Genomic DNA, 22996 nt, shown 5'->3' with positions numbered 1-22996 from the left:
TTCATGAAAACCTAAAAGGCTGGTGTTCAGAGAGCTTCTGGGTTGTGAATGTATGGACACTTGGGGAGAGTGGCGCAGTTGGAGAGGGCCTAGAAGTTCCTGGATCCTTCCCCACACAGCCTCGTGCATCATTTCCAGCTGGCTCTTCCCCAGTTCTAGCCTTCTATAATACACCTGTGATCTAGTAAGTAAGATGTTTCTCTGAGTTCTGTGAGCCGCTCTAGCAAATGAATGGAATCCAAGGGGAGGGTTAGAGGGAGCTCTGATCCCCAGTTCTCATCTGTAGCCGGTTGGTCAGAAGCACAGGTGACCACCTGGACTTGTGATTGGCAGGTGAAGTGGGCTGGGGGGAGGGGGGACAGTCTTGTGGGACTGAGCCGTTACCCTGTGGGAACTGACGTCATCTCCAGGCAGATGGTGTCAGAATTGAGTTGAATTGTGGGACGCCCGGCTCGCGTCAGAGAATTGTTTCACGGTATGAAAACAAAACAAAACAAAACAAAACAAAACAAAACAAAACCCCACACAGAAATATAGTAAACCACAACCCATGTACCCGTTGGCCAGCTTCGTTAATTACCAGTTCATGGTCGATCTTGTTTAACCTGTACCCCTCACAGCTACCCACGTCGCCGATACAAAATCCCAACTTTTAAAAAAAGCTTTTTTTAAATTTCAAGTTTAATTTGTTAACATACAGTGCAATGTTGGTTTCAGGAGTAGACTTCAGTGGTTACAAAATCCCAAATTTTATTGGTAAATATTTCAGTGTTTATTTCCAAAAGATAAAGAATCTTTAAATACATGTACACACACACACACACACACACACACACACACACACACACACACACACACACATATGGCTACAAGGGGCACCTGGGTGGCTCAGTTGGTTAAGCATCTGACTGTTGTTGATTTTGGCTCAAGTCATGATCCCAACGTTGTGGGATTGAGCCCTGTGTCAGGGTCTGTGCACTCTTTCTCTCTTTTTCTCCCTCTCTGCCCCTCTGCCCCTCTCCCTCAATTTGTGTGCACTCTGATTTTTATCTTTTTTTTTTTTCCCGAGAGGCATGATACTTTTAGGAAAGCTTGATAAAGTTCTTATACTTGTAGCCTCTCTCTTTCTGCAGCCGTCTCCACGTCTTCCTGCAGCCTGATCATGCCCCTTCTTAGCCCAGAAGTCTGTGGTGTCTCCTTTCTGTGGGTTAAAGTCTGTCCTTGGGAGCTCGAGCCAACCTCACTTTTGGCACACGGTCTCTGTCCTTCCTCTTTCTCCTAACATGGTCTGTGCTCCAGCCACGCTGGTCTGGCTATAACGTTCGCTTCCCCCACATCATGCTGAGGGCTTTCTCTGAAATCTAGCTCACACCTCATTCTTCCTTCATCCACGAAAGCCTGACTCATCTTGAAAGGCCCAACTGAGAAAGCCACCTTCTCTGTGAAGTTTTCCTCTACTACTTGTTTCACCTGAAAGAATTATTTATTCTGTTCCTTACCGCGTCACCTTTTTATGCCTCTGGTTTTCTTTTTTTAATTTTTAATGTTTATTTTATTTTTGACAGAGACAGAGACAGAGCGTGAGTGTGGAGGGGCAGAGAGAGAGAGAGAGACAGAGAATTGAAGCAGGCTCCAGGCTCTGAGCTGTCAACGCAGAGCCCGACGTGAGGCTCGAACCCACGAACTGCAAGATAAGGACCTGAGCCAAAGTCAGATGCTTAACCGACTGAGCCACCCAGGCGCCCCGCCCTGACATGCATGCATGCATGCATTGATTTATTGATTGATTGATTTCTTAGTGTTCATTTCATTTTTGAGTGAGAGAGAAACAGCGTGCGGACGGAGGAGGGGCAGAGAGAGAGGGAGACACAGAATCTGAAACAGGCTCCAGGCTCTGAGCTGTCAGCACAGAGCCCAACGTGGGACTCAAACTCATGGACCATGAGATCATGACCTGAGCTGAAGTCGGATGCTCAACCGACTGAGCCACCTAGGCGCCCCTTTATGTGCCTGTTTTATGGTGGTTGTCACTTTGGCTGGCTTTATCCTTAGTTATGTGTTCCCAGGCTGGCGTGTGTGTGTGTGTGTGTGTGTGTGTGTGTGTGTGTGTGGTGTTGGTGGGGGGGGCTCAGAAGGCTAAATGCTCCATGCCTGCTTAACACCCAGCCCAAAGCCCTCTCCTCCTGGAATACAGCATACACCTGTTCGGTACAAGCTCTCAGAAGGACGAAAAACAGATTTTCTTTTCTTTCTTTTTCTTTTTTTTTTTTTTTTTAAGTTTATTTAGGTAAACTCTACACCCAACATGGGACTTGAACTCATGACCCTGAGATCAGGAGTTACATGCTCCTGTAACTGAGCAAGCCAGGCGCCCCCAGATTTTCTGTTATAGCCTTTCCAGTGTGTGTTTTGTTATAAAATAATTTTACCAAGTAGGCTGTTAAATACGATATAGTTTCGAGCTGGGTCAAACTCGAACTACCGAGTAATTACATTTTATTCTGCCCTCATAAACACATAAAAGATTTTGCCCGGTGCATGGTGTGACGTGTTTCTTGATGTGTCATTAATGTCGCCTCTGGTTGTTGACTTTGGATATTTCCCAGATACCAATTTCATGACTCAAGAAATTGCACCCCAAATACAAAAGCAATCTTTTTCAGATGCCACTTTGTTGCCTGCCAAACCCTAGATGTAAGTTGCAGGGGGGGAAAGGGCAATATGGTCACAGTTTGGGGAACCGATGCTTCCATATGTGTGTAATCTGTTAGCATTATTTGTAGTCACATTACAGTCTTTGACTTTCTTTTTCTTTTTTTTTAATTTTTTTTAACATTTATTTATTTTTGAGACAGAGAGAGACAGAGCATGAACAGGGGAGGGGCAGAGAGAGAGGGAGACACAGAATCTGAAACAGGCTCCAGGCTCCGAGCCGTCAGCACAGAGCCCGACGCGGGGCTCGAACTCACGGACCGCGAGATCGTGACCTGAGCCGAAGTCGGACGCTTAACCGACTGAGCCACCCAGGCGCCCCACAGTTTTTGATTTTCGTTATTTCATTCTTTCAGCAAACATTTATTGAACAATGACCATGTCCCAGACGTTGTGCTGGGTTCCATGGAGTTTGCCGTCTCCTGGGGAGAATAGACACGCACTAACAGCCCGGAGGAAGGAGCGGTTAACTTTGTGCCAAAGCTGGTGTGGTTTCAGATTAGTCCTGCAGATGAATAGGAAGTGACCAGGTAGACCGGGGGGGGGGGGGGTGTTGGGGGGGGGCACGGTGGGAACTGGGAGACAGACCGGGCAGCGTAGACAGCAGGTGCCAAGAGCAGAGAGGCAGGAAATGGCCTGGCTCCCCTTTAGTATTTAGCTGTCATTTGTATTTATTTATATATTTTAGTTTTTAATGTTTATTTTTGAGAGAGAGAGGGAGAGAGACAGAGTGTGAGCGGGGGAGGGGCAGAGAGCGAGAGAGGGAGACAGAATCCGAAGCAGGCTCCAGGCTCTGAGCTGGCAGCGTGGAACCCGACGCAGGGCTTGAACTCACCAACAGTGAAATCGTGAACCTGAGCCACAGTCGGATGTGGCATTGCTGCATTCTTTTTAATACAGTGGTTACAGACTCCGCCACGTGAAGGGACGCTATTTAGCCGGTACCCTTTGCAGGAAGCATTTGAGCCTTTTACAATAGTGTGTTGTTATCCACCCCGTGAAGCCGATTGGAGTAAGCGACCAGTAGTCACGGAGTGCAGAAGTGACAGTCGTAAACATAGTCACCCCTCAGTGCAGATTCTGTCAACAAACAAAAAGTCCAGCGTATTTGCAAAAGAACCAAATTAGAATTTCAAGAAGTGAGAATCCTGCCCCAGAGCCGGATGTCAGTGTGGATGACTCTCATAAGCGTATTATGGGGTGAAAAAAGCCAGTCCCCGAATAATTCACATCACACGTAATTAATTCAAAGACATGCAAAATTCGGCAACGTATGGCCTCAATTAAACTCTAAGAGCATAGTGAACACCCAGTTCAGGGTAGTAGTTTCCGGGGGCGTGGGGGGCAAGTTCACGTCTTGACTGGGAAGAATACAAAGCATGCTTAGATCTCTTGGCAGTGTGCTATTGAACTGAGTGATAGCCACAGAGATGTCTGGTAGACCATTCTTACTGATAAGTTCCCTTTTTTTAAATGTGTATTGATTTATCTTGAGAGAGAATATGAACGAGGGAGAGGCAGAGAGACTGGGAGAGAGAGAATCCCAAGCAGGCTCCGCACTGTCAGTGCAGAGCCCGACGCGGGGCTCAATCCCACGAACCAGGAGATCACGACCTGAGCCGAAATCAAGAGTCAGATGCTTAACCCTCTGAGCCACCCAGGTGCCCCTTATCCTGATAAATTCTTGTGAACTGCATTGAGTATACAAAATAGTGTATATAAGCTAAAAAGTAGAATAAATGGCTCTGTATTTATTGTCCAGCTTAAGAAACAGAAAATTACCAGTACCTTTGAACACCCCCATGTATTCTTACCTAATTCTATTTCTCTTTCCCCTTATATGTACTCTACTTATATTTTGGGGTATCTGACATATTTCCTAATAAAGTTTTTTATAGTCTTATTATAGCTAACTTACTAATATATGTATTCATCCATTTAAATTTAAACCTTTGTCCTCCTTTTTTAGAATTGTTGCATTGATCATCTGAGTTAAAAATTGTGTATTGTGGGGGTGCCTGGATGGCTCAGTTGTTGAAGCATCTGACTCCTGATTTCAGGATCTCCTGGTTCGTGGGCTTGAGCCCCGCATCGGGCTCAGCCCTGACAGTGCAGAACCTACTTGGGATTCCCTCTCTGCCTCTCTCTCTGCCCCCTACCCTGCTCGTCATGTTCTCTCTCACTCTCTCTCTCTCTTTCTCAAAATAAACAAACATTTTTAAAAAATTATGTATTGTTGGCCTACGACTAGATTTCTAAACACAACGCATTTCAACATCTTCCCAAGATGATGTTTTAAAAGCATTAATGGAAATTTATCTCTTGTCTGGCCCCATCAGTTCTGACGAGGGAGAACAGAGGTATGGTAGTTTCTTAGTGCCCTAGGATAATACTTTCTACAAACGTCTGAGTTCATGCCGGGAGGTCAATATGGGAAAAGGAAAGACAGACAAAAACCATCTCTGGAGTAAGGGTTAAGGAACCTGTGTTAGAGCAGTGGGATCCTAACTTCTCATCTGTGAAAGAAAAGTTTCCTAGTGGTGCGGTCGGGTGTGCATTAGCCAAAAGGATATTGTTGATAGTTTAGAGAAGCCACCTGGGATTTCTCAGCAAGGTAGTGTATTAGCTCAGGCTGCTGTTTACAAAATACCACGGACTAGGTGGCTCAAACAAGAGAAATTTATTTCCCACAATTCTGAGGGCTGGAAGTCTTAAGATCATGGTGCCGGCCCAGTTGGGTTCTGGTGAGGCCTGTCTTCCTGGCTTGCAGACGGCCACCTTCTCACTGTGTCCTCTGTGGCCTTTCCTCTGTGTACGTGTGCACGGGAAGAGGGAGCAGGTGTCCCTCTTCTTATAAGGCCACCAGTCGTGTCAGAGCAGAGCCCCGCTTATGACCTCATTTAACCTTTATTTCCTCCTTAAAAGCCTTATCTCCAAATACAGTCCCATGGGGGGGTTCGGGCTTCAGCATACGAAGTTCGAGAGAACACAGTTCATTCCACAGCAGACAACTTTTTTTGGTTGCTAGCCTTTGAATTCAAGTGAATTCTTAAATGGGTTTTGTTTTCTTTAATTTTCAAAAATATACCACCCTCAGTTAAAACGTAGGTAAGTACAAGCTCTATTTTGTTCATTTCTTTTCCCTGGTGTTATCCAAAACCCTACCTCCTCACTCGTGTGTGTCCATATGTTTGCATTTCTTTCCGTTTAAGACTCAGCCATTCCTCAGTGATTCCGGTAACATGAGCGTCAAATGTGGTTGCTGTTGTGTGTCCCAGTTTCATGGCTGTCTAAGGTAACTACGATCAGTGCATCTGTTTATTTGCAACGTTACTTAACTTCAGAGCCTCTAGGAAGGTGGATTCCATGATATGCCTCATAAGACCGTCGGAAGGTTTTTAACCCACGAGAGTACTCGACTTGTGGTCATTAGTTTGGGCCCAATTCTAAAGGCTGATCAGTGTGGGCGTTCTTGGATTTTTATGGCAGGTAAGAGGTTGAAACTAATTGTAGTTGCTTTCTTAGAGTTCAGAACTAAGTATCTTTTTCTGTAACTCACATGAGGTAATTCTTGGTTAACAGATGGCTACTGACGAACGTCCCCATTGTCTGCCGTCATTTATTGCGTGGCCATGGTGGGTCAGGTGCAGGAATGGCTGGTGAGCACTCACTGAGCATTGCCCTCGGGAAAATTAGTCCCGGGGCTGGGGGACACGCAGGTAAAAGGCATTCAGAGCGCAAGAGGGACCATGTTCTAGAGATGCTTCATGAAGAGGGCGGCCACATACGGTTGTGTACGTGTGCCTTGAACAATTCCAAGGAGCATCTTTCATGTCGAATGCTGTGACGACAGCCCTGGTTGTGGACTGTGCCCCGTCCTGAGGTGTCACGAAGGGCTTCCCTGCCTGGAAGAAGTGAGGACTATATTGTGACTTGAAGGAAAAGTCGGAGTAAACCCCGTGGGGGATGACTAGGGAAAGACAGAGTGGGGGAGAGACTTCCAGGCAGACGCTCAGAGGAAAGATTGATTAATTTATTTCAAAGGGCAGTTGATGTTCATCTGCAAGTCTCGGCTGGGCCTTCAAAGAGTGGCAGACAGGTCAGGGAAGTGTGTGATAATCTGCCGTGGTAACCTTTGTAGTCTAGTCCCTTGGCAATTGACGTGGATTTGATTGATGTGTTTAATCGAAGGAGAGATATACAGCACAGCAATTAAAATGTGTTGAGGGACGACTTAGCCCACAGGTGCTGTCCTTGATTTTGGGAAATGTCAGAGTATGAAGCAGAAGCCAATAAATCATATACCTGATCTAAAGCAGAAAGCCAGCACCGTAGTTTGAAAGGTCCTCAGACCTAATCCAGGGATTTGCTGACCTCCCATTATCTTCCGCTCAAACCTATCTGTGAATTTTATTTTAAAAGCATTGAAATATTTTTTAATGTTTATTTGTTTTTGAGGGAGAGACAGAGACAGAGAATGAGCAAGGGAGGGGCAGAGAGAGAGAGAGACCCAGAATCCGAAGCAGGCTCCAGGCTCTCAGCCTACATGTGGGTACCATATTGGACTCCTCTAGTTAAAAGCTCGGCCATCAAGTTCTTGGGGCGCCTGGGTGGCTCCATCGGTTAAGCGTCCGATTTCGGCTCAGGTCACGATCTCGCGGTCTGTGAGTTCAAGCCCCACGTCGGGCTCTGTGCTGACAGCTCAGAGCCTGGAGCCCGCTTCGGATTCTCTGTCTCCTTCTCTCTCTGCCCCTCCCCTGCTCATGCTCTGTCTCTCTCTGTCTCAAAAATAAATAAAAACACTAAAAAAAATTTTTTTTAATTAAAAAATTTAAAAAAGTTCAGCCATCAAGCCGTGTCTACCTCCCTGGGCCTAGTTTCCAATAAAAACCAGTTCCAAATGGGGCTCCTGGGTGGCTCAGTCAGGTGCGCGTCTCTTACTTTCTGCTCAGGTCATGATCTTGCGGTTTCGTGGGTTCGAGCCCCGTGTCGGGCTGTGTGCTGGCAATGCAGAGCCTGCTTGGGATTCTCTCTCTCCCTCTCTTTCTCCCTCTCCCCAACTCGTGCTGTCTCGGTCTCTCTCAAAATAAATGAATAGACTTAAAAAAAAAATAACCTCTTCCAAGAACTTCATGGGACAGTGTAACGGTTTCTCCGTGTCTGCTTTTGTTAAGCAGATATCTAAGGCCTAAAATCTTCTTCTTCTTATTCCTGACTGTGACATTCCATATTTGGGGACACTACTTATAACGGATAGTGGCTTTGAATCACAAAAACGTGTTCCATCTTGGTCTTAATCAAACCTCAGAAATGTCAGCTGCTAAAGAAGAGGGGCATTGGATTGGAGGCCGAACTCTTGACTGACGGGCTTGATTTTCACTATTTTAGTGTTTCGTATACTGGTCGGGACAAGACAGAACTTGGGTCTTAAAGAGCTTTCATCAAAGTCATCCTCTGGCAGGGAAGTATTACTCCCAGGCTGGCCGTGTGGCGATTCACAGCTTTTCTGGTGTATTACCAAGACTTACCAGGTGGGGAGCAACTAGAACTCTCATTCATTGCTCGGGGGGAAAGGGATTGTCACAAAATGCCTTAGAGACATGAAAACCTATGTCCACAGAGACTTGTATGCAGATATCCACAGCAGCATTATTCATAATAGCAGAAAAGTGAAACAACCCAGATGCTTATCAACTGGTGAATGGATGAGCAAAATATGGTATATCCTTACAATGGAAGGCTACTCAGCAATCAAAACTAAGGAAGTACTATGACCTTCCTTACACACAGGTGAACCTTGAAAACATGACGCTCCGTGAAAGAAGCCAGACACAAAAGGCTCCCTATTTTATGATTCCATTTATTTTTTTTTTTAATTTTTTTTAACGTTTATTTACTTTTGAGACAGAGAGAGACAGAGCATGAACGGGGGAGGGGCAGAGAGAGAGGGAGACACAGAATCTGAAACGGGCTCCAGGCTCTGAGCTGTCAGCACAGAGCCCGACGCAGGGCTCGAACTCACGGACCGCGAGATCATGACCTGAGCCGAAGTCGGCCGCCTAACCGACTGCGCCACCCAGGCGCCCCTATGATTCCATTTATATGGAACGTCCAATCTAGAGAGATAGGAAAGTAGATCAGTAATTGCCTGAGACGGAGAGCAGGAAATAGAGAGTGATTACAAATGGAAACGTTTCAAGATTGTATTCGCTTTCTTCGCACACCGTGTAACTGGGTGTGGAATGAAGTGCTTTCTCTTCTCAGCATGTTAGATGAAGCTTTCAAGCTGAGAACAACTCTGAGGGTGCCACAAACAAGCCCACAGTGGTAGCCAGACAGAACTGGCAATCATCTACTCCCAGTGGCTCATAGGATGGAAGTGAAATCTCATTAGACGAGAACAGTGTATCCATGCACCTGTTCGCCAGCTCCTTAACAAAGGCTTTTATTAATAGAGACATCTAAATATCACAGCAGGTGGATGGCTGTCTCAAATTACAGCTGAGTGTTGACTTGCTCAACTCTCTTCCCAACAACTTCAATCACAAAAGCAGGAACTGGCACCAGACTAATGGAGGCCAACTTCTTTAATGGCCTCATGGGGTTTTTGAACCACACTTTGTCCATAATTAAATTCCTTCCTCATACCACCAGTTTTTGGATGGGCATATATATAAACTGTAGAGAGCGGTTATTTTGCTGTTGTCGTCGTTGTTGTTGTTATGTCTTTCTTTTAAAAATTAGAAAAGTTGGCAGTTGTGAAGGAAGTTGGTATTTTTTCTTTACAAAGTTTTTTAAATGTTTTATTTATTTATTTATTTATTTATTTTTATTTTTTTTTAAACTGTTTTTTGAACTCATGCATTCGGCAAGCTTTTCTTTTTTTAATTTTTTTTTTTCAACGTTTATTTATTTTTGGGACAGAGAGAGACAGAGCATGAACGGGGGAGGGGCAGAGAGAGAGGGAGACACAGAATCGGAAACAGGCTCCAGGCTCTGGGCCATCAGCCCAGAGCCCAACGCGGGGCTCGAACTCACGGACCGCGAGATCGTGACCTGGCTGAAGTCGGACGCTTAACCGACTGCGCCACCCAGGCGCCCCAAAATGTTTTATTTATTTTTGAGAGAGAGAGAGAGAGAGAGGGAACAGGAGAGGGTCAGAGAGAGAGGGAGACACAGAATCTGAAGCAGGCTCCAGGCTCCAAGCTGTCCACACAGAGTGGGGCTCGAGCTCGTGAAGCATGAGATCATGAGCTATAAAGTCAGACACTTGACTGACTGAGCCATCCAGGTGCCCCTCGCCATCTTGTTTTAAGCTTGTTAAATGTCGAAGGAATTTCATCCATGTTTGCTTTCTTTAAAAGTTTAAAATGAAATTCTTCCCTGATATTAGTCCTATGCCTGTGAAGTCAGGGATTCTTTCTTCACCAGCTGACATGTTTTTAAAGATTTTTTTAAATGTTTATTTTCTTTCTTTCTTTCTTTCTTTCTTTCTTTCTTTCTTTCTTTCTTTCTTTCTTTCTTATAGGAAATTTATTGTCAAATTGATTTCCATACAACACCCAGTGCTCATCCCAACAGGTGCCCTCCTCAATACCCATCACCCACCCTCCCCCCCCCACCCCCCATCAACCCTCAGTTCTCAGTTTTTAAGAGTCTCTTATGTTTTGGCTCCCTCCCTCTCTAACCTCTTTGTTTATAGCAGCACTTTCAACAGTAGCCAAATTATGGAAAAAGCCTAAATGTCCATCAACTGATGAATGGATAAAGAAATTGTGGTTTATATACACAATGGAGTACTACGTAGCAATGAGAAAGAATGAAATATGGCCCTTTGTAGCCACATGGATGGAACTGGAGAGTGTGATGCTAAGTGAAATAAGCCATACAGAGAAAGACAGAGACCATATGTTTTCACTCTTATGTGGATCCTGAGAAACTTAACAGAAGGCCATGGGGAGGGGAAGGAAAAAAATAATAATAAATGTTTATTTATTTTTGAGCGAGAGAGAGACAGAGCATGAGCAGGGGAGGGGCAGAGAGAGAGGGAGAGACAGAGTCCAAAGCAGGCTCCAGGTTCTGAGCTGTCAGCACAGAGCCCGACGCGGGGCTCGAACCCACAAACCGTGAGATCATGACCTGAGCCGAAGTCAGACGCTTAACCGACTGAGCCACCCGGGTGCCCCAATAATAATAATAATTAATAATGCAGTACAGACAGAGTTTGGCTAAAGGACCTGTGTTTTTTCTAGATTTCATATATTATTCTTCAGCAATGTCTTGTGGGTTCTCCTATATCTTGGTGATAAGAGACGTTATAGAACATCATGCACAGAATACAGTAAACATTGTTCTCACAGAACTTTCTCCATTAATGGCAAAATGAGATGGCAGAGCATTTTACCATTCTGTCTTTTAACACTGCTAGCAAAGAATGGAATACGGAGAGAGATCTGAAGGTTTCCTCCTAAAAGAGAATCATAGAAAGTGTCTCGTGGTGATTTATGTTTTCTTCACATGTCACATGTCCAAGACCAGGGGGACAACATTCCTTCACTGTGGAATCAGATGCTTATACACGATTTTGCTGGGGTTTGTTTTTGTTTTTGTTTTTTCCTAATGGGAAACCCCTCCTAAGAATGGTATGAGACTTAAAGACTTGCAGCTAGGGGGCGCCTGGGCGGCTCAGTCGGTTAAGTGTCTGACTTCGGCTCAGGTCATGATCTCACGGTTCGTGAGTTCGAGCCCCTCATCCAGCTCTGTGCTGACAGCTCGGAGCCTAGAGCCTGCTTCGGGTTCTGGGTCTCCCTCTCTCTCTGCCCCTCCTCTGCTCGCGCTCTGTCTCTCTCTCTCTCTCAAAAATAAATACACATTAAAAAAAATAAGACTTGCAGCTAATTATCTGAGCTGTATTAGAGCCACAGGTCCAAGAAGCCAGCTCTACACCCTTTGAGTCATGATTGCAAGCATTTGCACTGTGCTGTGCAGCTCCCCAAGGGACGTAATGACTTCCTCCACCCAGTACTTGAAGCAACCTAAACCAAAGCATTTCTTTTCTTTCATTCTTTTTTTTTTTATACCCCCTTCCCCTTCCCTCTGGTGTGTGGCTAAGCAACGTTACATTTGGAAGAGCTAGAAATTCCTGCGGCCCAGTCCGTGCTGGCAGACGGCAGCAGGACTGGCCTGAAGGCTGCCGGACCAGATCAGAGCTCAGAGGCTGTGCTTTGTGCTGTCCTTGGCAGAAAAACACTGCGCTCCTTATCATTGCATGTTCCTCCGCCAAAAGCCCGAGGAGTGAGATGTGATCACTCGTGAAAATTACTCGGCGCCGTAATAACCAGGGAAGGTACTGTCCTACCTCATCCTCCCAGTGGCCGAGGGACTTGTACGAGAGGATGTTAACCCTTCGGAAGGACTACGCCGCCGCTCTTAAATATACACCTTGTCCCTGGGCTCCGAGATGACTCCTGGGCTTCTTCGTTGTTGCCGGTCGACCGTGTCGCTCTTTCCCTGCTCTCTGTCTGTCTTTCCCCAGGCCTGATGTGGTTTTTTGTTTTTTCTCCCACTCTGTTGCAGGGCTCATCGTGGGCGTGATCCTGAGGTATGGCACCCCCGCCACCGGTGGTCATGACAAGTCAGTGAGCTGTACTCAGGAAGACAGGGCCTTCAGCACCTTATTAGTGAACGTCAGTGGGAAGTTCTTCGAATACACCCTGAAAGGAGAAATCGGCCCTGGCAAGATCAACAGCGTAGAGCAGAATGACATATTGAGGAAGGTGAGCTGGGGACGCTCAGCCACTGCTGCCCTGCCAGGGGTGTTTGACTTTCCGACTCCATGTCGACCTTGGCGAGAGAAATCCTTTCAGACTCCTGGAGCATTGGTAACATTCCTGGCTCTCAGTTTGGCTTAGGAAGCTTTTTTTTTTTTTTTTTTTTTTTTAATGATTATTTTATTTTGGAGAGAGAAAGAGACAGAGTGAGAGCAGGGGAGGGGCAGAGAGAGAGGGAGACACAGAATCCGAAGGAGGCTCCAGGCTCCCGAGCTGTCAGCACAGAGCCCGACGTGGGGCTCGAACCCCCGAACCGCGAGATCATGACCCGAGCCGAAGTGGGATGCTTCACCATCTGAGCCACCCAGGTGCCCAGAAGCATTGCAGTTTTAATTAGGCTGCTTAACATTTCCAGTTTCTAAAGAGACATGCTAACTTGGCTTTTAATAATTAAAGTGAAGCTTTAAGGTTAATTTCAGTAAGAGCCCATCCATCTGCCAACATGAACAAATTCTTGAAGTTTGGGAGGTTTATAGACTGCTTCATTCTTCTCTAGATGTGATAAGATTTTGCTCTTTTATAATAGTTTCAGGGTGATTTCCCCATATCAAGCCTAGAAGGTAATTTCAGTCGCCCTAGAGCTGTTGAATTTTTATGTTGATGTTCAGAAAGCCTCTAGTGTCATTGTAGACTTTGATCCAGGCAACATCAAGTCTCACAAAAGGCTGGTCCTCAAAAGAGACTTAAATTCAGTAGAATTATGTCTATAAATGAATCTGTGGGAGGATCCAGAAAATTAATAAAGAACCCTGACAGCATCTTCTATTGCAGTGGAACCTTGAATAAAGGTTTGATAAAAATCAAGCTTTTTATTTCTTGTTTAAAAACATTGGCCAAGGGGCGCCTGGGTGACGCAGTCGGTTGGGCATCCGACTTCAGCCAGGTCACGATCTCGCGGTCCGTGAGTTCGAGCCCCGCGTCGGGCTCTGGGCTGATGGCTCAGAGCCTGGAGCCTGTTTCCGATTCTGTGTCTCCCTCTCTCTCTGCCCCTCCCCCATTCATGCTCTGTCTCTCTCTGTCCCCAAAATAAATAAACGTTGAAAAAAAAAATTAAAAAAAAATAAATAAAAAATAAAAACATTGGCCAAAAAAAACCCCAAACCATTGGCCCGAAGCTTTCTGGGAAATCTCAGATCGCACTGAACTGTTTTTTTTTTTTAATTTTTTAAATGATTATTTATTTTTGAGGGAGAGAGAGACAGAGCACGAGTGGCAGAGGGGCAGAGAGAGAGAAGGAGACACAGAATCTAAAGCAGGCTCCAGGCTCTGAGCCGTCAGCACAGAGCCCGACGCAGGGGCTCGAACCCACGAACTGTGTGATCATGACCTGAGCCAAAGTCTGACGTTTAACCGACTGAGCCACCCAGGTGCCCCAACCTGTTGTTTCTTAATATGTATTAAACAACACACCAAGAGCAGGAGTGGCTTCTCTGTTGTGATGAGTCCATGATTTTTCACATCTGTCTTATTTGCTTTAAACATTGAAACTTTAGTCAGTGGCTTAAAATATTAAGCAAATATTATAGCACCAACTGGTACTAAACTGGAAATTGACTTTTTTTCTTTTTAAACTTTCAGGTAACGTTTGATCCAGAGGTCTTTTTCAACATTCTCCTGCCTCCGATTATTTTCCATGCCGGCTACAGTTTAAAGAAGGTAAGAGATTTTTGCCAGTATTTCTTAAAGCATGGGAGTCTCTGCGTTCATGTACCTACATAATTTTCTAGTTTTTCCCTTCTCCCAGATTGCTTATCACTGTGTTCTGCACCCACTCAGAGACTATATTTGTCTCATCATCAGTGATTGGTTTCTCTTTTAAAATCTGGAGTGCTCCCACATTGCCGGTAGGAATATAAAATGGTGTAGCCTCTCAGGAAAACAGTTTCAGTTTCCTATAAAACCAAAGTTGCAATCACCATACGACCCAGCCATTTAATTCCCGAGGGTTTATCCCAGAGAGATGAAAACTTACGTTCGCACAAAAACCTGTGCACAGTTCTCCGTAGCAATTTTATTTGTAACAGCCCTGAACTGGAAACAACCAAAATATCTTGCAATACGTGAACGGTTAATCAAACACCCATACCATGGAATACTATTCAGCAATAAAATAGAACAAGCTATTGATACACGCAATAATTTGGATGGATCTCACAGGCATTATGGTGAGTGGGAAAAAAAATCCAACCTCAAAAGATCACGGACTGTATGATTTCATGTAATAGCATTCTAGAAATGACAAAAGTATAGGGACGGGGAAAAATTAGTGGCTGCCTCGGGCTAGGGATGGCAGAGGTAGGGAGTGTGACTATAAAAGGGCAGCCTGAGAGAGATCTTTGTGGTGATGGAAAAGTTCTGTATCCTGATACAGCAATGGATACGCAAGTCTACACGTGATAAAATGACATAGAACGATTTTTTTAACGTTTATTTGTTTTTGAGAGAGAGACAGAGACAGAGCCTGAGCAAGGGAGGGGCAGAGAGAGAGGGGGAGACACAAAATCCACAGCAGGCTCCAGGCTCCGAGCTGTCAGCACAGAGCCAGACGCGGGGCTCGAACCCACGAACCACGAGATCATGAGCTGAGCCAAAATCGGATGCTTAACTGACTGAACCACCCAGGCGCCCCCAGTTTCCTGGTTTTGATATTGTACTACAGTTACATAAGGTATGGCACCTGGATGGCTCAGTGAGTTAAGCAGTGAAGCGCCCAATTTGTGATTTCGGCTCAGGTCGTGATCTCATGGTTCCTGAGTTCGAGCCCCATGGCAGATTGTGTCTGTTCCTCTCTCTTTGTCCCTCCCCCACTTGCACACTCTGTCTGTGTCTGTCTCTCTCAATCAATCAATCAATCAATCAATCAATGGAACCAAATCACTGGTTGTAAGAGCTGCTCTAATGGCTGAAAAACACTTTGGGTTCTGCAGAGCCTTCCCTGTATCAGACTTATTTCCTCAGAAGGAGAACAAATAACAGGCTTTGCCAGTTACCAATGTAAGTTGTTTTTATTTTTTTAATTTTATTTTATTTTTCAAACATGTTTTAAACGTTTATTTTTGAGAGAGAGAGAGAGACAGAGCACGAGCGGGGGAGGGGCAGAGAGAGAGAGAGGGAGACACAGAATCCGAAGCAGGCTCCAGGCTCCGAGCCGGCAGCGCAGAGCCCGACGCGGTGCTCGAACTCATGAACTGTGAGATCACGACCTGAGCCGAAAGCAACAGTCAACCACCTGAGCCTAAGTTTTTAAGATGGCAGTCTTTCAGGCTGTCCGCTGTTCATTCAGTCACTTTCCTTTTTAGATAGTCCTTATAAAGGCACTGAAATAGCTGGTTTTTGTCTGGTTTTGCCACCTGTGATCAAACCTGTTATCAATTAAATGTAATAACTCACCACTTAAAGGTAGCTACGGAGACAGATATTCAGACCCTTTGACCTATGCACATATAGTTGTCAGGGGGACGTGGGCCTTTTTTTTCCCCCCTAACCTGAACAAACGATCATTGGAATCAGCTTTGATTCGGTCCCGGCCATGGGGAGCCACACATGACTGGCCAAATGAGAACAGGGTGAAAGACAGAGGATTCTGCGCTTTCTTCCCTACGAGGATGTGGTTCTGGAGCCCTTTGACGTCTTGCATCTACACTGTATGTGAAAGCACTTTGGAAGCTGTGAGGCACATAATTAAGTACTGGGTGTAATGAGACACAAATAAGTGGCCTGGCATACCTTTCTTTTCAAGGTATGCCAATTCATATCAGCAAATACGAACAGAGACGGGTAGTTGTGTGTGTGTGTGTGTATGTGCGTGTGTGTGTGTGAGAGATTTTAGGATATGTCGTGGGGGTGTTTGGGGTGGCAGATTTATATTCCTAATGTTTTGTTTGGGCAAATAATCACGGATATGAATTTACTTAACATATTCAAAGTAACCCTAGGGATGGTTACCCAGAAGAAAGCAAAAAAAAAAAAAAAAAAAAAAAAAAAGACTGGAGACAGTGACTGATTTAAGAGGCAGACATAATGTGTGCATAATATATACAGGCAGCACCCCCATTTGGTGACTGCTGGTGTGGCAAGCCCTTGGAGGATTCTCTTCTGAGCAGGTGGCTTAGGGGCCCTAGGCCTTCCTTGACACCTTCTTCACAGCTTCAGAGAGGGCCAAGCACTGGGCACTTCGTGGTGGCTGCTTTGATCATGCTGAGTTCTTCCCAAGCCCTGTCTTTCCCTGATGTCGCTCAGCTGGTACACTGGGACTCTCCTGCCTTTTAAAATTCTTAGATGAAGTCTTCCTGGCCCCTATTAAATTAGGGTGTTTGGGGGTTTATGGTTCGTCTGGTTATGTTAAATAGTTCTCATTGTCCGATGAGAGCAGCTTATGCCTTGACGAGTAAGAACCATGGCTCAGGGTCCTAAGAACCCCAAGGACAGGGACTTTCCACATCAGAATGTCCCATGGGCATAATAACTTATAAGAATTAAAGCCGTGTGTGTGTGTGTGTGTGTGTGTGTGTGTGTGTGTGTGTGTGTAGGTAACCATTGAATGTACAGAAGCATTGAGAGCATTGCAATTTTGCCATCTATTTCTGAATAATTGCTAGATCTTACATTGGTATAAGCATATAAACTTATACACATATATATATAAACTTACCAATGGGCCCAGATTAAACGGAGTTACCTATGTTTCAGTTCTCCACTTCTGTTTTTATTGGCCCTCTTTCCCAGGCTGCAAAGATAAATCCAGAAGAATATCAGGAGATATTTCCGATGCCATGAGGCGGATACTGAGGACACTGTTTTCTGATACTGAATTAAGCAGAAAGCTCTTTAGACAGCACTTTCATACTTTATCAGTTTGAAACTTATATCTGTAATGATCTAAGGTACACCACAACCAGAAGTTACCAGTAAATACATTGGGCTAAATCTATGAAAATGATTGGTCTACTTACACTCACTCACTCACTCTCTCACATACACTTTCTCTCTCTCCGTGTACTTTAATATAATCAGGGGACTTTTGTCTGAAATTTACCAAGCCCTTGCTTGTTTCCTCAGTGATTAGTGGGACAAGGGATATTTTAAAACCACAATGTTTATAGCTAAACAGCTTTATTCAGGAGTAATTTCACTTCTTACTTGTTATAATGGAGGCAGTAAGTAAAGTCTCACTTTCAAGAGACTTTTACTGTGTTTCTCATGCTCAGTATCAAAAATCACAATGTGATTCCTGCCTTTTGTTTTCTGTAGAGACACTTTTTCAGAAATCTCGGGTCTATTCTGGCTTATGCTTTCTTGGGGACTGCCGTTTCCTGCTTCATTATTGGGTAAGTTACTCTTTGTCATTAACCAAATTAACATTCCCAAAGAGATGAGATCCACATGGGTCCACAGAGTTGGTGTTTTCCCCAGCTGTACGGAAATACACTTGACACATTCCATCCTGGGAGCTTCAAGTGGACAGTGCGTTGATTTGATACATTTAGAAATTGCACAGTCATTACCACCATAGTATTAGCTACCACCTTCAGCCTGTCACATCGTTACCATTTCTTTCTTGTGATGAGAACATTTGAGACCCACTCTCTTAGCAAAATTCAAGTATGCAATACAGTATTATTAGCTATAATCACCATGTTGTACGTTAGATCCCCAAACTTGTTAATCATCTAACCGGAAGTTTGTTCCCTTTGAGCAACATCTCCCCGTGTCCCCTGACCCCCACCCCAGCCCCTGAACACCAGCAGAGCCCAGGATTTTTTTTTTTTTTAATTTTTTTTTTCAATGTTTATTTATTTTTGGGACAGAGAGAGACAGAGCACGAACGGGGGAGGGGCAGAGAGAGAGGGAGACACAGAATCGGAAACAGGCTCCAGGCTCCGAGCCATCAGCCCAGAGCCCGACGCGGGGCTCGAACTCACGGACCGCGAGATCGTAACCTGGCTGAAGTCGGACGCTTAACCGACTGCGCCACCCAGGCGCCCCAAGAGCCCAGGATTTTGATGTTTATGATGATGTTTTGATGTTTATGACACGTAGCTATTTAAATTAAGACTAGGCTTAATTAAAATGAAATAAAATTACACCTAGTCCCCCAATCTTGATTCCTGATGACATTCTCCAATAAAAAGAAGCAGGACGCCTTGCAGAAATCGCAGATTCTAGGGCTAGGCCAGCAAATACACGAGATAAGAACAGGGCATAGCACAGTGCCAAAAAAGCAAGAAAGCGCCCAGAAAACAAACAGACACATGGAAGAACTTAGAGCATGTCAAAGAGACACAGAGCCAACCTGAAAGTTCCCCCAAGGCCAATGGCCAAAGAACAACAAAATAACATCGTACTGGTCCCAAACCATGAAGCAAACCTCTGAGTGTCTACCGATGTAGACACTACTGATTGGGCGAGGGGCGCCTGGGTGGCTCAGTCGGTTGGGCGTCCGACTTCGGCTCAGGTCGTGATCTCGCGGCTTGTGGGTTCAAGCCCCGCGTCGGCCTCTGTGCTGACACCTCGGAGCCTGGACCCTGCTTCGGATTCTGTGTCTCCCTCTCTCTCTCTGCCCTTCCCCTGCTCATGCTCTGTCTCTCTCAAGAATAAATAAACATTAAACATTTAAATAAAATAAAAAAATAAATAAATGATTGGGAGAATAAATAAATGGGGGAGAGGTGACGGATCTCCTGTGCAGAAGAGTTCCAGATAAGGTATGTCGATCCCCGCCCCCACCCCGCAGGTGAAGGAATGTACCTCCCCTCCTGCTCTGTTTGCAGGCTGTTCGCAGTGATTTCCTTCCTTCCACGGAGTACAGGGAGGGGGGTTTGCAGGCAGTAGTGGTAAATCGCACTGATACTCTGCCCCCTTGATGTTTGTGATGACAGTGGCACTTTACCCCCCGCCCCCCGCCAAACACATTACCTCAGTGTAGTCATGAGAAAAAAGTCCAACGCGTCCCAGCTGAGGGACATTCTACAGAGCGCCTGACCAGTGCTCCTCAAAACTGCCAAGGTCATCAAAAACCACACGAGGTCTGAGAGATTGTCACAGCCAGGAGGAGACTAAAGAGACGTGAGGGCTCAGTGTCGTGTGGTATCCTGGCTGGGATCCTGGAACAGAAAAGGGATGTTAGGTAAAAGCTAAGAAAATCTGAAGAAAGTGTGGACCTTTGTTAATTTTTAAAAACTTAGCCGGAAAGCTGGAGATAAAAGGCCAGGGCCTTCCATGTGGCCAGAAGAGAAGGGGCTCGGGCTTTGTCCTTTTTGAGAGAGACGAGCCATGGAAGAGTGACAGCTTAGATGACTGGCATGGGTGGCCAGATGGGAAAAGGCCGCCAGAGAGAAGCCTAGCGCCCGAGTCTTAATTGTGGGGGAGAAGGAAAGGGAGAGGCACGTGTGGTTCTCAGGAAATGTTTGAAAGGTAATTGACGAGCAACACAAGGCAAATCCAACGTGTATCACAGAGTTACTGGGAATTAAAATTGAACAGTATCGTTCTGGGCGCCTGGGGTGCAAAGGAGAGGAGCCACGACGTGGCCCTTACCAGCAAGAGTATCATGATGAGAGCGTTAGCTGTAGCGTACAATGAGTCTATTCTGTGGTTATTTTTACTCCCCTAACCCCTGCAGCTGCCATCACCACACACACACACATACACACACACACACACACACACACACACACACACACACACCCTTAGTAACATGTACTAGGCCTTTGAACACTCCTCACTCCTCCCATTTTGTGAGCTCTCCTGTAGGAAGTGTGCTGTAGCCAAGTTGAAATGTTTAACTTGGTGGCCTGTCTCGGGCCATGGCGCATCCTGCACAGTACAAGAAGAGCCGTGGCTGGCCTGCCCAAGCCATGCAGAGAAGGAGAGGCCACATGTGTCGATGGGTGCACTGGTATTTCACTACCACATTTAGAGAATTTGGAAACCCGTCCCAGCCGAGCCCACCCGGTTTTTCTCTCTCTCCAGCTTCACCCCGTGCACTCATTTCCACAGCGTTACACACACTGTCTTAGAACCCTGTGAGTTTCGTTCACCCACGATGCAGCGTTCTTCCTCTTCCTTTCTTCTCCATTACCCAGCTGCTTAAGATGCCTTAAGGTTGTTGCTAACCGAGGCCCACACTTTATAGCTGTGAGTAAGCACAACTCTGAGAAATCGAGTAGGCATTCAGATGTGTCAGCGCCACGACGTTAACTGCAAACCATTTGTTGGTGCCAAAGCCTTATCCGCACGTGTTCCTGGTGAGAGTGTCCAACCACAACAGCTGCCCGATGTTTTCACAGATCACTCTCAAACTACGGTATTCCGGTGCTGCTCGGTTCGCGTGTCGGCTAGGCTACCCAGGCGGGGTCTCGTTTCCTCTTCTGACGCAGTTTACCTTCCCTTCTTACAGGAATCTCATGTACGGTGTAGTGAAGCTCATGAAGGTCGTGGGGCAGCTCTCGGATAAGTTTTACTACACAGACTGTCTCTTTTTCGGAGCCATCATCTCTGCCACTGACCCAGGTATTTTGCACATATTGGCTTCGTCATCCCGATATTCCAGTAGTTACATCTTAAAACGTACAGAGCGATCATTAACTCTGGTTGCGGTACAGAGACTAAATAGAAGTAGCGCCGAATGGTGGAGGAAGAGACCGGAAGTGGTCTAACAGAGGTAGATGGCTTTTGTAAGAAGGGTGTGCGTTTCCCTTTTATTTCTTTTTTTTTTTTTAATTTTTTAAAGTTTATTTGTTACGAGGTTGGGTACGTGGGAGTAGGGGACGGGGCAGAGAGAGAGCATCCCAAGCAGGTTCCCGGCTGTCATTTTGCACCGCTGGAACTCTGTACCCGTTAAACAGTGACTCCCCCCGTTTGCACCTGCCTCCAGTCCCTGGTAACCGACCATCCTGCTTTCTGTCCCTGTGACTTCGACTACCGTAGATATGTTAGAGAAGTGGAATCGTACAGCGCTTGTCTTCTTGTTCCGGGCTTATTTCACTCAGCGTAACGTCTTCAAGGTTCATTTCTGTTGTCGCAGGTGTCAAAGCCGAATAATATTTCTTTCCCTTTTGTCTTTCATTTCAGAATGTCTAATTTGGTCATAATTGCCGCACCAAGACTGTCTTCTTCCTCCGAGCCTTGCCTTTGGCCTCATTTAGGAAATACATCATTTCTTTTTTTTTTTTTTTAATGTTTATTTATTTATTTTTGAGAGACAGAGAGAGAGAGAACACACAAGCAGGGGAGGGCCAGAGAGAGAGGAGATACAGAATCCGAAGCAGGCTCCAGGCTCTGAGCTGTCAGCACAGAGCCCGACGCAGGGCTCGAACTCACGAACCGTGAGATCATGACCTGAGCCGAAGTCGGACCCTCAACTGACTGAGCCACCCAGGCGCCCCGGAAATACATCATTTCATTTAAATAAGGCCTTTTCTTGGGGCGCCTGGGTGGCTCAGTCAGTTGAGGGTCCGACTCTTGATTTCGGCTCAGGGTCATGTTAGGCTCTGTGCTGAGCGTCGGTCCCGCTTAGGATTCTCTCTCTCTCTCTCTCTCTCTCTCTCTCTCTCTGCCCCTCTCCCCCACTGGCACTCTCTCTCTCTAAAATAAAATTAAAAATAAATAAGCCCTTTTTGTAGTGGAAATGTACTCTGGTACCACTGGAGTGAATGTAATGTTATTTGTAAACTCCTTTGCTCCGTGACCTGGTTCCTATTAATAAATCTCTTACCTTGTATTTTTCAAGCGTTAGTTGAGCCAGTTCTTAAAAGTGGAATTATTATATGCCCCCCTTCCTCCGCAGCTCAAAAACAAACAGAAACCCTCTCCTCTCAAAGGTGGAACCTACAATTAAATCAGTTCGCATAAAGTAGTCACAGCTATTCCTTCCTATAACGTCAACCACCGAGAGTACATCGTAGGTGAAGAATTTGCAGAGACATGGCGGAGGCCCAAGAGTGGTGGTGGAAAGGCCCGCTAACCTTCTGGACAGCAGTGATTTTAAAGATACTAAGATTCTCCCCACCACACAACTGCACCACCTCTCGGGGGAGTCCCCTAGGTCAGTGTGATGGTGGAAATGTTCTGTGTTCTGTGCCCAGTCCAGTATGGTAGCCAGTAGCCACGTGTGGCTATTGAGCACTTAAAATATGGGGTAATGCAACTGAAGAACCGATTTTAAAATTTTATTTCATGTTAAGCAACTTAAATAGCTACCTGTGCCCAGTGGCTACCATATTGGATGGCACGGCCCTAGACAGTCGTATGGGTCTGAAAAACATCACTGTTCCAAAAACCATTGACCTCTCTTAGCCCCATAACTTATTAAAAGCACTAAGCAAATTGATATCGAAGGCTTGGCTGGTTGAAGCACCCTGGTTTTTGAGAAAGAGCGCGGGGTTTGGAGTTACAGGGGTAAGTTTGAGCTCCAGCCCTGCCAGTCACTGACTAGGGTGGCCTGGGCACACTTT

The 22996-nt window shown here is 45.7% G+C and overlaps 1 protein-coding gene across 2 annotated transcripts in view; it reads left to right on the top strand.

The window, feature by feature from the left end:
* Positions 1-22996, top strand: part of SLC9A7 (solute carrier family 9 member A7) — a 134999-nt gene that overhangs the window by 52169 nt on the left and 59834 nt on the right. For both annotated transcript variants that reach the window (XM_045473006.1, XM_045473007.1), the window contains exons 2-5: positions 12289-12488; positions 14121-14198; positions 17793-17869; positions 20941-21053. In XM_045473006.1, the coding sequence (XP_045328962.1) occupies positions 12289-12488; positions 14121-14198; positions 17793-17869; positions 20941-21053 (468 nt within the window). The remainder of the gene's footprint in view (positions 1-12288; positions 12489-14120; positions 14199-17792; positions 17870-20940; positions 21054-22996) is intronic.

Source organism: Leopardus geoffroyi, chromosome X, assembly GCF_018350155.1.
Source record: "Leopardus geoffroyi isolate Oge1 chromosome X, O.geoffroyi_Oge1_pat1.0, whole genome shotgun sequence".
NCBI lineage: Eukaryota > Metazoa > Chordata > Mammalia > Carnivora > Felidae > Leopardus > Leopardus geoffroyi.
The sequence above is the reverse complement of the archived record's forward strand: the minus strand, read 5'-3'. Positions and strand labels throughout refer to the sequence as shown.